Source organism: Protopterus annectens, chromosome 3.part0 (genome assembly GCF_019279795.1).
Source record: "Protopterus annectens isolate FY-2018-M chromosome 3.part0, PAN1.0, whole genome shotgun sequence".
NCBI classification, from domain to species: Eukaryota; Metazoa; Chordata; order Ceratodontiformes; family Protopteridae; genus Protopterus; species Protopterus annectens.
In genome coordinates, this window is record NC_056731.1 from 718504356 (window position 1) to 718520043 (window position 15688).

The window sequence follows — 15688 nt, forward strand, 5'->3', positions numbered from 1 at the left end:
TGAAAACTCAAAATACTGAATCTCATAATACTGAAAACACACAGGATACCAACACTTACTATATTCCAGCAAAAGTACATATATAAACAAATAAAAGACAAACCATATTACTCTTCTCCAAGTATAAGAAGGAGAGGAAGCCCCCCCGACACCCCCTGCTACTTAAATATATCAACTGCAAGACTGCACTTAGTGTAGTGAAGTGCAATCTTGGAGTTGATATATTTAAGTAGTTGAAGCATAATATGTATGCATATTTAAGTAGTTAGAGGGTAATATGTTTCAAGATTTTGGTCTCAGGATTTTGGGTTTTAGGATTTTGGGCTTTCAGGATTTTGCAGCACTCCTATATATATATATGGTTCCCCTGTTTTGTCAAACACACATTTTGTATGGTTCCCCTGTGTTTTGTCAAACATACATTTTGTCAATAAGTGCAGGTGGTGTTATGTAATGTCAAAGATACGGATAGCTGAGGTGTGCAAATGTTGATGGTATGTTCTGTCAAAACAGGTGAGTGGGGATGAAGGGAGTGAGAGGTTTTTTGTGTGCCCCGTGACCCATAGCCGGCCTTAGGCATAGGCCAACTAGGCGCCCCCTAGGGCACCGTTCTAACAGGGGCACTTTTCCAATATTTATTTGCTGTAAGAAAACCAGGATGGGAGCACTGAGTGGTGTGGTTGGGGGCGCCGTGTAAGCCTTTTGCCTAGGGCTCCAGTTGACCTAAGGCCGCTCCTGCCCTGACCATCTTAGCAATGGGTGCTAACCCTAACCATAACACTGCTCCTTCTCCCAATTCCAACCCTACGCTTTACCTTAATAAAAACCTTCCAGTAAAACTGCTAGTGTTCAGATGAATTTGAGGCTAGTATTAATGGTGGGTTTTAGTTCTAATATCGGGAAAGGAAATAGTTTTCCTTTCCTGATATTTTTTAGTTTGTTATTTGTTGAGTTCGGTATTCTGTATGCTCAGACATATTTTGTTGATGTTTTCATTTTGACATTAAGTGCGTTCTATCATGCAGAATGGAACCATATACATATTGGCATCATTAAGTGGTTAAACAAAGAAAAGCTGGAACAGCTAATCAGAAATGAAGTGATAGCACATTATGGCTTTCTTTCTGGCCAAGATCACAGGAAAAGCATGGACTATGGAAAATTCCCTTTCTACCTATGGAAATTAGTATAAAAGCACTTGCTTTTAATCTCTAATTCTGCCTGATACTGTATACATATTACATAGAGTGTTATGTGTTTAGTTGTAGCAATGTTACAGGACAAAGTGTCCATCATTAAGTCTCATCACCAGAAGAGGTTCTGCAACCCAATACGTTGTCCATGCTGAAAAGCCTAGGCTACAGAGATGAACCATAGCAGATGGGGAGTGAAAGCAGAAAGAATAGTACTATTAAAGTAAATGTAAAACTCCAATTGAACCTGTGTGTACACATTATCTGCCAAGAAATATACAGTTAAAAAATGTAAATACAGGCAGATGATTAGGTAAGAGTTGTAAAGTGCAGTGTGTTAACTTGGCGGCGTGCTTTTTTAAGTAGAAGCCAAGTTCCTTTCTCTGCTTTGTAAGGCAGGTGGCAATTATACCACCATGTCAGTACTTGTCAGTACAATTCATGTTCACTCCAGCTGAGAGATAGAAAGTACAGTGAAGTAATTTGGGAAGGGTTTTGTGCTTAAAAGTGGAGGTCCTTTTTCTTCTTGTAGGGCTGGGGCCATTTACACGATCATGTCACACCTTTCCAATAAACTCTCTAGATTCAGCCAAAGATGGAAGGCACAGTGCAGTAACTTTGGAGTAAGTGCTGATCATGAAAGCCAAGGAGTTTTCTGTATGTGGTGAGGCAGGGAGCAGTTTTATCTCTGTGTCACTCCTCAAGAATACACTTTTCTCTGAAATAAGTTGAAAGATATAATTTGGAAGGGCTTTGTGTGTGGAAGCTGAAGTCCCTTCTCACTTTGATGAGGCAAGCTCCAGTCATGTAACCATGCTGTTCTATACCAGTGTACTTCATTCTAGACTGAGTTGAGAGACACAGTGCAGTAGTTTGTGAAGGATTTTGCATGTGTAAGATGAAGTTCTTTCTTGCTTGGTGCCCATGGCCAAATATAGCATTTTGCAACCTCTTCTCAGTATGTTTCCATCTAAGTCCTTACTCACTACTCTCAGGACCACTATTTCTATATCTCTGGTCAGTGATATCATGAGCGTCATCCAGGTTGTAGCATTAAGACCATGTTGTGTTCTGAATAATGGTCCATCTTACGTTTGCTTACTATTTAGAGAGTTTGGTTTAAGTAATAACCAGTTTTATCTGGAAGCCAAAATGGTACAAATTTCAAGATCCTGTTATTTATTTATTTATGTATTTATTTATTTATTTATTTATTGAATGGGTAAGTGAATTGTCAGTTCAAGGGCCTTACGTCCATGACACAGGCCAGCATTGGATATACAATTACTGTCAGGCATTACTGTCAGATTCTAACAGAAGAGATGGTAAAATTACATACACAGTGCCGACACAGACAAGCAAAGCAAATGTACAAAGAGATATATTAGCTAGAGTATTGTGTGTTTATTTGTTGCTAAGAAACAGGCACAATGTCTAGCGGCAGTAAAGGTACACTAAATGATCTCTAAATACACAATCTAAGGTAAATATTAACAGGCCAGGGTTTCTGATGAATTGTGAATTCATTTTCGAATAAGGTATGGAGTAAGTATTTGATATTCTGTTGGCTTTATTTCCTTGACAACGATGATATCTGCAAAATATTTCAATTTATTCAGGGATTAAGAACAAGCATAGTAGTTTTAATCTTAGCTCTTTCCCTTCTTTGTTCCTCTTGAATTTAATAACTGTTACATACCCTTGATTATAGTGTGCTCCTGAAATGCTTATGTTATCAGTGACTTTGTACTACAACTGTTAGTTATTTGTCACTGTTAATTAGTACATAACTGCATACAGTTGTTTTTGCGATGTTGAGCTTTATTAGTCTGACCATTTTTTTCTTTTGAGTTTCTTGACTCCACATGTTGTCCATATGACATCCATGATATCAAGCTATCATTACAAATAATAACTGGAGAATAGACCATGAGTTTCCCTTTTTTGTACTAATGATACAGAACTACAGTTACATTAACTCTGTTCAGGAAAGTTTAGATATGATGGTTTGCAGAGCTCAGGGACACATAGCAATTAACTTGGCAAAAACTAATTGCTCAAAAGGTGAACATGTTGACTGTGACCCATGGACACAGTTCATGTATGAAAGTGGCCTTTCCAGCGACAATTATTTTTTGTGGTATACCAAACACTTAAAATTAAATATGCAACAAATGTGACGATTCTCGAGTCAGCTACTGTCAAGATAGGTTATTATCTGTATTACCACTCTAAGATATTACAGTGGTCATTACTGAAAGCAGGACATACATTCTCCTAAATTGATCTGTCTCTTAAAAAATAAAATGCTCAATTTTTGTTTTAGCCTTTGTGAGTGGATTAATGGAGATGTATTACATTGCTTTCACTTAACACAAAACAAGCCAGGTTAGGTGTCGCATTGTATTTCCTGCATAGGTCATGTTACAGATATCTTACTTTAACTGTATTGCCTACTTGCAACTGGAAGACATTACATTTAAGAAAAGTCTATTACTCTTTATATACTCCTTTTGTCATTGATATTAGTATACAGAAGACTAACATTTTTCCAGAGACTGGCCTGGATAACATACGAAGAGAGAGAAGGGCTATCCATAACTGTACATTAGCAGTAACTTTCTTCCTGGCACAACTCTTACCCTAAGTGGGTAACTCTACCCTAGTGGCTTTGTGGTCAAGAGGGATGACTTCTTGACTATGACCCAACCAATAGGAGTTTGATTAGGAGCCCTAGCACTGTAGAAGGCAACAAGGAAAGGGAGGGAACGAAAGGGCTATGCCCACTCACCTCTCTTGGAGGGAAGGATATTTCAAGGAAGTGAGATATCACCATGCTGCTAGTGGTGATACCTGTGACACAGGTAAATTTGCATTGAGTTTGTGTGAAAAGTGGGAATGAGATAGATGACATGTCACCATGTAAGAAGGATGTGACCTTGTAGTGCCCCATTGCATGCTCCTTGAAGATAAGACCCCAAACATGCATGCTACCTTGGAGGTAGGGTACCCCATTGTACAACCTCATGCACAGTGCAGATACCTGCATATCAGGGGGAAGGGAGCAAAACAACAGTAACTTGCATTATGGTGGTCCCACTTCTGGTCATCCCAGTCTTGATTGGACCAATTTGGCATCTGAGGGTGAAAACTGATGGTTATTGTGATTAAAATTTGACCTGAGGGTTTCAGGAGTTTATTTTTACTGTCTATATCTCTTGACTAAGACACATCAGCTAATCAGGATTTAGAGCATATTGAGTTATGGACAAAAATAGGTCTTAAAATGGCCAAATACTTGTCAATAATGAATTATATTATGGTTTTCATTGTCTCATCTGTTAAATTTTAATGTCACAATAAGATTGTAGTCTTATCTTGGAGTAGTTCTTCATAATACATATGGAACATCTACTAAGTAATGGTCTTATATTCTCTGCATTAGGTATAATATTTAATGATTCCTCAAAGCCTGAAACCACCCGTCACTCTTCCAATGGAAGCCTATCAAAGCATATAGACTACACTATCAGGACCAATGTTTTCACCAGTATGAGGACGGACCGTTTAATGAATCCAACGTGGAAAGCACATCCCAAAAGGATGCCTATGATAAGCTTTTGCTATAACTACTTTTTTGTACCTTTGCAAGATATGATTGAAAGGGCTCTGATCGAAGTGCTGACAGGACAAGAAGTAAAGGATCCCATTGTGCAAGTGCAAGCAATGCCATATCCTTGTCATGTACGAGATGAGTAAGTCCTCAAGGTCTTTATTTGGATGAATGCTACTGGATTTCCATCAATTAATGCAACAAATTTAATAGCTCTTATTTAAAGATATATTTTCATATGAAACTACTAATTGAGGGATTAGTAATGAATTAGCATATAATTAGATAAAGTATTTCTATCATGCAATAAGTAATTTACTTTGTTGTTAGTAAGAAAATATGAGGGTGATGATGGTGGTGATGAAGGTACATTCATGGTATTTATAAGGTATTTTATTAGGACAGATATCCTAATTACTGGAGAGGAATAAAATTATTGTCATCCTGCTTTGTTACGTTTATCAGAAATGATAGATCTGTTGTCTTCCTTATACCCTGTATCACCTGTATCAAAAAATACTGCCATATTATATATTGAATAGAAATTGTGCTTCTTATTATCTGCTCTTATTGAATGATTTTTTTTCATCTAATGTTTTGCAGGTTTTTGAACCAGATAGGTTACTTTTTTCCTCTTATTATGATGTTATCTTGGACAATATCAGTTGCCAGTATGGTTCGCAAACTGGTTTATGAAAAAGAACTTTATCTAGAAGAGGTAAGAAATTATGAAGCTTTTTGTGCCATCTATGATGAGTCACTTTGTCAAAAGTATGTACCACAGTACAAAAGTCATCGTCAAATGCCGTTCATAAGGACATACCGTAACTATCTAAATATTAGTGTTGTTACATACATTTTGTCACTGTTGCTTAAAAAAATCGGGTTAATTACACCATTAGGAACAACCTAGAAACTAATTTTGTGAAAGGCAAGGCTATACTGAACATCACTTGGAACTATTAGTCACTAGCAGTAACAGTATAAGGGACAAGGATTGTTGCTGGGATAATTATGGATACAGATTATGCAGAAGGTTATTAAATAAAATCAGTGATAGCAGATGGAATTCAGGAAGAGTCTCATTGGTTGAATGGATGGCTGTCCTCAGCATTACTAATGTGCTTACAAAGGTACTTGCAAAAAAAAAAACAGATTTAACACTGAGTGAAGCATGAATAATAAATTCTAGAGAAATATGTAATGCCATTGAAGAACTTGCATGGTGCACATTGTATTACACAGATTCCTCTAAAATGCAACATTAGGTTGTCAGGTTTAACTAAAAAATAAAAAGGCTTTTTAGCAAAAATTAATGACCATGTCATATCAGGCATGTAATTTGCATACCACTTGAATGCCATGCTACTGTGTGCTTCTGTGTGACACTGGAGTGTACACTGCATGATGGAGAGTAAAACTGCAGGAATTTTGGGAGGAGATCAGAAGATGAGGAGCCACACATGCACACACGCACTCACGCATACACACACACACACACACACACACACACACACACACACACACACACACACACACACACACACACACACACACACACACACACACACACACAGGTGTAGTGCAACAGGATATCATTAAACAAAGTAGCAAACACTGTATGGTGTGCATCTCAGTGCCTTACTCTTCAGGATCTCAGTTTAGGAGTTAGGACTACTAGACTGTGGGGACACTAACACAGCTGAATCCCTCCCCACCTCCTGCCTTGGTACAATGACTTCCAACACAATTTGGTACAGAGCTGTCATGTCATATCATTTTGAGGTGTATAGCACTATCAGTAGCCTGACATCCGTGAATCACTCATCACACATTTGACAGTGTTACTCCAAGCAAATTGGCATAACAGCATTGTGCTGATTTGCCCCATTCCATCATATGCACAAATCCTAGGTGATATCAGTATGAGAAACGTGACTCCAGACATTCCATGAACACCTATCAGGGAGTAGAAAACTGCCATAGCTAAAAGCTAATCCTCTGTTGGTATCAAAATATACAAATTGTTAATTGTGTTAGGAATAAGTGAATCAACTCCTTGGCTAGGCAATACCACCAAATAAAACATTCCCATGTGTTTAATCATTTTTGTGCATATATTTTTAATTCCTCTACATAAGGAATGCTGAAAGAATATTTGAAAAAAAAAATACATGTCTTTGCTATAACACTGTACAGCCTTCTATTTGTCTACACTTTATGCTTGTGGAAACTACATTCACGGTGATGATAGTTAAAAAACAGTGAAAAAATTCACAAAATCTCTTTCTTTCAAGGACAGAATTAGCCTTCTAGGAATCTTGCTGCTTGATTCAGAAACAGTCAGGGGGTTAGCAAACTTTGGCAGAATGCACAAACATTTATTGAACCTATACAGTCACTCCACTGTTGACAGTCCTAATACTCTGTCACTCCATACAAGTTTTTTCTCATTCTTCTTATCTTAGGTTCAAAGGTTCATGTTAGTACTATGATGTTGATTAGGATGACCATTAGTAACCTAGTCCCAATATCACAAATCATAGTTGCCAGCTGACATGACAAATTTATGACAAAGGATTTGAGGGGCCAGACCCAAAGTGTGTTTACAATTGCCCACACATTCATCCAGTTATCCTTAAATATCCAAAGGAAGACTATTCCATGAAAGAGGGATTCTCATATATATATATATATATATATATATATATATATATATATATATATATATATATTAATTCAGTAGGTCCTATTTATGCCTCAGTGGAACTTAAGATCTCTAAAGTGGGAGTTTAGGCTTTTATTAGTTTTGTGGATGTGAAGTAGTTGGCATAGCACTGAATCCTTCAAGGCTCTGTAGGCTCAAAAGAGATCACCCTTCATGTGTCTGTAAAAAACAGAAGGGATAGAAAAAGTGATCTAAGACAGGCTGGATAACCCAGGGAAAGACATGCCCTTGATTATTGTAGTGAGGAAATGTTGTAATTTCTCAAGTTGGGTCATATGCTTATACAAGTACATACCAAATGAGTCATTATACTCTGATGAGGGAGGAGTAGAAGGGATGATAACTTCCTTAGATCTGCAAGAAATACCCCTAGTGATTAATTTTTCTAGATAAAAGGATTTCCTTGCTACAATGGGTATTTAGTGATAATAGGATCGTTCATGGTTAACAACAGTGCTTAAGTCCCAAATGAATGAGTCATCTTTCACACGGGAGTCACCTATCTAGTAGTTGCATGAATTCCCAGTTTTAGCAAAGGGCACTGTGTTTCATTTCTTGGCATTTAGTTTAAGGCCACTGTCTATATACCACTTATTGGAGCATGTTAGTTCCTCCTGAAGAATATGGAGGTCAGATGGGAGATTAATGACAGACCCAAGTTTACACAGGCCCTTAATGTCAGACTTCACATTATAGAACTGATTATCAAACAGAGGTGGTCCTAGGACTGATCCATGGTGGAGATCATCGGTAAGTCGTCTTTTTGAATAGAGTGTACCACCCACACTAATAGATTGGTTTCTGTTGGTTAACCATTAAGCTATCCAGTGAATACTGTAAGGGTTACATTACATTTGATTAGATTTTTGCTAATGCCAGAATGTGGCATGCTACTAACAATCTTGGCCATGTCCAAGTAAGCAGTGTGAACCAATTTGCCTATGTCTAATGCACCAGTGACTTATTCAAAGAAGTCCACAAGGTTCAGAAGACAGGATCTGCCTTAAGCAAACCTAAATTGTTTTGGGTCAAGGGATTGTATATTGCCTGTGACCTAGTCAGTAAGTTCCATAATAATGGGTTCCATTGCTTTGTAGGTATGGCTGGTGAGGCTTATAGTTCTATTGTTTCCCAGGTCAGTAATGGACTTGCTTTGTCCTCCATTCCCTGGCATAAATCCAATGGAGAGACTGAGATTGAGTAGGCTTAGTAATGACTTTACCAGACAGTGCCTGGTGTTGACAAGAAGCCTGCATGGCACATTATCAGAACCCATGGACCCAGTGTTTATGGCATCGGGATGAGTATTCAATATTGCTTAGAGGTGATCAGAGGGGGGTGGTGTATGTGTATGTGCTAGTAAACTGCGGCAGATTAGGTGGAGATAGGGGAGTAAAGTTAGGGATGGATTTGTCTGCTTCTTGGCTTTGTCCTTAGAGGAGGAGTTAAGTGTTGCTGTTATATATCATCTCTGAGTATTAATGACTATTACCGCTAAAGTTTTTAACATAGTTGAGAAAGGTGTTGTGGTTGTCTTTAGCAGAAGTGACAACCCTCAATTCACACTTAATGTTGGAGGATTTGATTTTGTTTCTGAGTTCTTTGCTGATTTGGTTTAGTTCATTTCTAGAAGTTAGGGTATTAAGTTTGCTTTCTTTGGCTATGAGTTTTTTCCTTTTATTTTATAGTTTGTTTATACTAGGGTTCCACCACAGAGGTTTACTCTTGAATTTGGCATTGTATTTATGTCTTATTGGGTTAGATTCCTCAATGCACACTTTGAGGTGGGTGTAGAAATTTTCCACAAATGTGGCAGCATGTGAATTTCATGAGGTCATCAGTTAGGTGGAGTAGGTTTGGATTATAGTACTCTCTAAAGTGAGAAGGGTTTTGTGATATGTCAGGTTTAACCCCCATAGTGAGAGTTACTGAACAGTGGTCAGATTTGACCAGTGACATGGCAACTTTAGGAGGTAAGCAGTGAGTGGCTTTATTTGTGAGAACCAGGTCCAATAGTTTTTAACCCTCAGTTGAGATTTGAACCAGATTGTCTAGAAAGCTGGCATTAATAAAATCCATTGTGTATTATTTGATGTGGTGTACATTTCCCACTTAATAGGAAGACAGGAACACTAACCATCCAACCCAATACCATATTCATGGGTGACTTTAATTACCATGCTATTAACTGGGAATCTTATATGACATCAAACGTACATGCACAGAGATTTCTGGATTTTGTAAACACATACTCCCTGGACTGGATAGTCAGTACACCAACCGGGGGTCCAACCATACTGGATCTGGTCCTCACTAATATAGGAGAGTGCTGCACACCCCCTACTGTAATGCCTTCCCTGGTAATGTCAGACCAAAAAATGGTCTCCTTTGAAGTAAAAATAAAACCTGGACCCCAGCACCATGGATGGTGACACCTTCCATAACCCACCACTGAATGAGACACAAATGGATTCAGATGGAATTGGTTATGACTACACATCTGAACATTATGAGACAGATTTTCCCACTCTGAGAAGGTCCGACCAAATAGAAAACAGGAATAGGCAAAGACCTTTTTTAGAAGGAGCTCATATGCAAAGAAACAACCACAGAGGGAATTTCAGGCGGGGTTACAGGAACAACAACAACAGGTAGAACACATGGGGGAGACACTAACAATATGATTAGGTTTGAAGGCAAATGTGCATCCTTGGATGGTTTCAAGATTTATAATTATACAGACCAAAGTGTGAATACAGTCTTTTTTTCTTTATTCAGGAAAGGTTTCAGATTTGTACCCACTTTTAAGTTGGACACAGTGGACGCCATTACCAAGTTAAAACTTTATACTAGGAAATTAAATTTTAAGGTCCTTTTTAAAGACCAAGATAGGCAAGGTTATGACGGTAATGGAAAAATTAAAAAAGAAAAGTTGTTATAACCCACCCCTTCATCCCTAATTTCAGCTTTCGAAAAAGCACGCGAAGTGGAAATTCAGAAAGAGTTTAAGCAACTTAAAAACGTCAAACGTTTTAACTTAACTAAGGATGAACTCACACTTCTTAATCAATGTAGAACCAACAAAATGCTTAGAATCATGAAGCCTGACAGGGGGGGGTGTTGTGTTATTTAACACCATTGATTACACAAATCAGCTTACTATGATGTTTTCTGAAACAGATAAGTATCAAACAACATCCAGGAATGAGGTCATTCTAGCACACAGAAAAATTCAGTTATTCCTGGAGGATTCCTTATTACAAAGGCTCACATCAGAGGACTTATAAAACTTTCTGACCACTGAGTACCCACTAGTTCCAACAGCCTTTGGCATACCCAAAGTGCACAAATGTATTGAGCAACCTCCATTTAAGATTATCATTTTGGCCAGGAATAGTTCCACACACACTTTGTGTACTTTTGTGGACAGAATTAAAAAAATATTTTTGACACAATTGATTACTTACTTAAAGATTCGTGGGACATTTTGTTCAAAATTAAAAGTGAATGGAATTTTGACAATGTTATTTCTAACATAGATATTATTGACTTATTCACTTCAATTCCCCACAAAGAGGGCTTGGAACTTTTCCATAAAGCCATCAGGGAGCTTTCTCCCTTTTCTGAGACAATGGTCAATTTTCTTATGGATGTAATGAAGTATGTGTTAACTAGTACTTTTTTCACGTTTGAAGGCGAGTTCTATAGGCAAATACAGGGGGTAGCTATGGGTGCTACATGTGCCAGAGACTACCCTGTCTATGGAACAGGGTCCCCATCCATGTGAAGCAGAGTTCCTCTCTATCCCAATTCAAGTGCAACTTGGACAATTGGATGGAAAAACAGAAACTCATCCCTGGTTTAGGACCTATGTCTCTAATGCAAACAGGTAACCTGTAAATGGTTTATCTCCTAGGCCCATGCTTACACTTATCAAGGGTATCAGAACTTGTCAGAGATTTGGGATGCATGGCTAGGCTTAAAAAGGCCGTTGTGGTCGTTAGCCTAGTAAACACCTATGATGCTATAAGTCTCCCAAGAGAATACCATTAGGCTCAATAGGGAGAAGTCAGTTTGTTTAGATATGCCTCATGGGCTGTGGGTGACATAGTTTTATAGGTTGGTACTAGGCTATTGGCCCTAGGGTCTGTACAAGCCTAACCATAACAATTCCCTGGCTATTTCTTCCCACAATATTTACTTCCCTGGACCCCTGTATAGCAGGGTGACTGACGTGATCCCCGGGGTAAATTCCCTATCTCCCATTAACTTGTCATGGTTCCTTTTGAAGAGGGCCAAGGAGGTGCTCTGCTTGATATGTATGGGCAGTCTATTCCAGAGTATGGGGAGTCTCTGGGTCAGGAACCTATCCCTCCAGCATGTTTTGTTTATTGTGATGCCAAGGTTTAGGTCCCTGGAGCGTGTGGCTCTGATGGATTGGGATTTCTTTAAATGTAGCATGTCCAACATCTCTTGGTTTGACATAGTCTTACATGTTAAACAGAGATCGCCTCTGAGTAGACGATATGTGACAAAGTATAGCTGGAGTTTTTTTAGTCGGTCAGCATAGGAGGTGGTATAGTAGGTGGACATGATATGGTACTGAGTTTTATTTAATGATGAAAAGGATGTGGAAGAGTTCAAGATAATTGTCCTTTCTTAAGAGTCTGGAGGTAAAATGACTTGTTAGGAATACAGAGGTAAAATGACTTGTTAGGAATACAGACACAGCCCCCTCCAATAACACTTATAATTTTCCGCTTTGTGAGTGTAAAAGGATAGGCACTGAAATTTTACAGTTTGGGTTTACTATTGCTCTGAAACCATATTTCAGTAAGCATGCAGTTATCTATATTTTAGAGTGTTAGGAACTCCTGTGAGGAATGCAACTTCTTCAGGCTTTTAGCATTGAGCAATGCTACCTTTATATAGTTTTGATTTTGACTGGCTAGGTAGGTAATTTGAGGAGACTGATCTTGCTTAAAAAAGGTACTGTAGTAGAGGAAAAAACCCTGGCCAGTATAAAGAAGCCATATGGAGAGAGGTGGAGGCGATCTCTAGCAGGGCAGCCATGGTTGTCTATCATCTCCTCTCAAACACTGGATTCCCTTAGAATGACACCAATAGCTAAGCCAATATTTGAAGTCAGTTACCTTGTGCGTCTACTATCATTAATGGCAATGGTGGAATACTCTTCAAAATTAGTTGAAAAGCAGATTCAGATGCATATTTTGACAGCTTCATCATGTCCCACTACATATAATCCAGTGAAGTATCCTTATGTTTCTGGCATGAAAAAAGTCAACTATCTCCTTCCCAAGAGAATAATGATGTCCTGTATCCAAGCAGGATGTTGAGAGCCAGGCATTTATAAATTACATTTGCCCATTAGGGACATGGGTATCAGATCTGATCCAAATTTCCTATTCCCTATCTACTGGTCTAGGTTGCACTTCAACTGGGTAATAGACAAACTCAGCTTCATATAGATGGGAAGCCTGTTCCATTGGAGGGGCAGTCTCAGGGGCACATATATGTCTCTCCAGCATGTTCTGTTTAAGTCACAGACAAAATTCAGGTCCCCAGGCTTTGTATTTCTGGTACTCTTTGACTTACAAATATATAGGAGATTCATAAGTGTGGGATTTGAGGATGCCAGGCAAAGATCACCCCTCAGCAATCTATAGGAGACTGAGTAGAAGGAAAGGGCTTTAAGGTATTCTTTTTGTAAAGACCATGTGAGGTATAAAATACGAACAACAAGCGAAGAACCACCAAGCTGGAATACTGAATACTTTATTTAAACACTGATGTTACGATTTAAAATAATATCAATTATTCCACTAGTAATCCACAAATAAGCGCTTTTGTTTAACATATATTAAACTTCATCAGACAATGTATCTTGTAACCTCAAGTTTTAAAGATATTTTGAAAACAGGCATGCACTCAGCTAGTAATAAAAACAGAGGTATGAGTAGATGTGGAGCTGGCCATTGGTGTTATAAAATTAAACTAGCAGAATCTTTTCAACTTAGAAAAAAGAAGTTTTATTTAAATGGAAAATATAATTGCAAATCTAAGGCAATGGTATATCTAGCCATTTGCAATTCCTGCTCCATTTTCTACATAAGAAAAACATAGAGACATCTAACCCAAAGAATATATGAGCATGAATATGCCATAAAGAAAAATAAATGTAATAATGCGCTAGCAAAACATATTAATGAATATAGAGATCATCAGTTTTCTTTTACAGCAATAGATCATGTAGAAATTGAAGAAAAAAGACCTCTGGGCTTATTTTTAGAACATAAGGAACTGCAATGGCAGACTAGAACACAAGCTGATACATGGCCTGGTATCAATGAACGTAGTTCAATAGCTCCCATTTTGAAATTAAAAGCACTAAATAGAAATAAAATAGTAGAATGAGATATACTATATCTTTTAAAATTAAATTTATACATTTTTTTTTAATAGATTAACATAGAGAGTAGTATGTATAACATAATACAATATAGTTAGTGTATATATATATATATATATATATATATATATATATATATGTTCATCAATTTATTTAATTTATTTAATAACTATATATTTATATGCAAAGTATATATACACACAATTTTTAATACTATATTTATTTTAACATTTTAACATTGTAAGAAAGTATATAAGTTCATTTTGATGCTGATGGATCATGAAAGTTTTTTATGCCAGTTCAATATATTAATTTATTGAATGGTCTATAATGCCCGTATATGTATACATACACAACACATATATCAGTTTATATATCCATATACCCTCAAATGTGATGATTTATAGTGGCACAATGAAATAACTACATTTTAATATATCAAGTTAGTATTCAATATTTATACATATATATTTAACATTTTTATAGGTGAATGCACATAATTCATTACATTTCTATGTTCTTTTTGCTGCTATATATACATACATATATATTTTTATCAGCTCATCATGTCTGTTATAGTATATGCATTTTTCCCTAATTTGTTAATTTTTTAACTTGTTATAAGTGGAGCATTAAGCATGTATTAACATTAGTCATTCATTTAGATGTTTTTTATGCTTGGGTAGAGGCAATTATGGAGAGTCATGATGTTAATTCCCTTTAATGAATGAACCTGTAGTATAAAAGGAAGTGTGGTTACAAGATACATTGTCTGATGAAGTTTAATATATGTTAAACAAAAGCACTTACTCTTGGATTACTAGTGGAATAATTGATTTGTTATTTTTAAATCGTAACATCAGTGTTTAAATAAAGTATTCAGTCTTCCAGCTTGGTGGTTCTTAACCTGTGAGGTATACTTGCTGCAAATTCCTGGTCGGGTATATACCAAAGGGAGCATTGTACTCTATGATCGGTCTGATAAGGGCAGAATGAAGTGGGATAATGACCACTTTGGACCTAGATGTCATGCTCTTACTTATAAATTGCGCAACATAAAAGGATCTCAACACCACTATCGATACTGAAGCACCCAAATCTTGAAATTTACAAAGTCAACACGAATAATCAGCTTTGCAAATGCTGACATTACTATGCATGAGCAAATTGACAGCATATACAAATATCTACAAAAAACCCCCAGTAAATTAAAACTTATACTAAAACACCTGATTTGTTGATTTTATGTATATAAAGTACCTCAGTACTTACCTCCAACATAAAAAGACTATTGTCAAAACTTTAACCCACCAAACTCGCAGCTGACAACCTCCCCTCTGAATACTTGAAAATTGCATCTAATACATTAGCCTACCCAATTTCAATTCTAATCAGCCGTTCCATAACAGAAGGCTATGTTCCCTCGATATGGAAAATATCCAACATCATTCCCCTCCACAAAGGCACCCCCTCCACTGACTTCTCCAATTACCGCCCCATTGCTATCCTCTCCCCTCTCTCCAAGATACTTGAAAAATGTATCAACACCCAGGTCTCCAACTACCTCTCCTCTCCAAAACCCAACATTGTTTCAGGCCATATCACAGCACTTCCTCCACTCTGCCCTCCTTCAACAACACTATACTTCATCAAAAAAACAATGGCCTCTTCTCTACTACCATATTTCTAGATCTCTCATAGGTTCATAGATTCATAGATTAGTA

General features: G+C 37.3%; 1 protein-coding gene across 1 annotated transcript in view; it reads left to right on the forward strand.

Moving 5' to 3' along the window:
* The window catches only part of LOC122796911 (ATP-binding cassette sub-family A member 13-like), a 3979956-nt gene that overhangs the window by 210333 nt on the left and 3753935 nt on the right, over nt 1-15688 (forward strand). Inside the window, exons 5-6 of the mRNA XM_044065669.1 lie at nt 4639-4948; nt 5410-5524. Coding sequence (XP_043921604.1) covers nt 4639-4948; nt 5410-5524 — 425 coding nt within the window. The remainder of the gene's footprint in view (nt 1-4638; nt 4949-5409; nt 5525-15688) is intronic.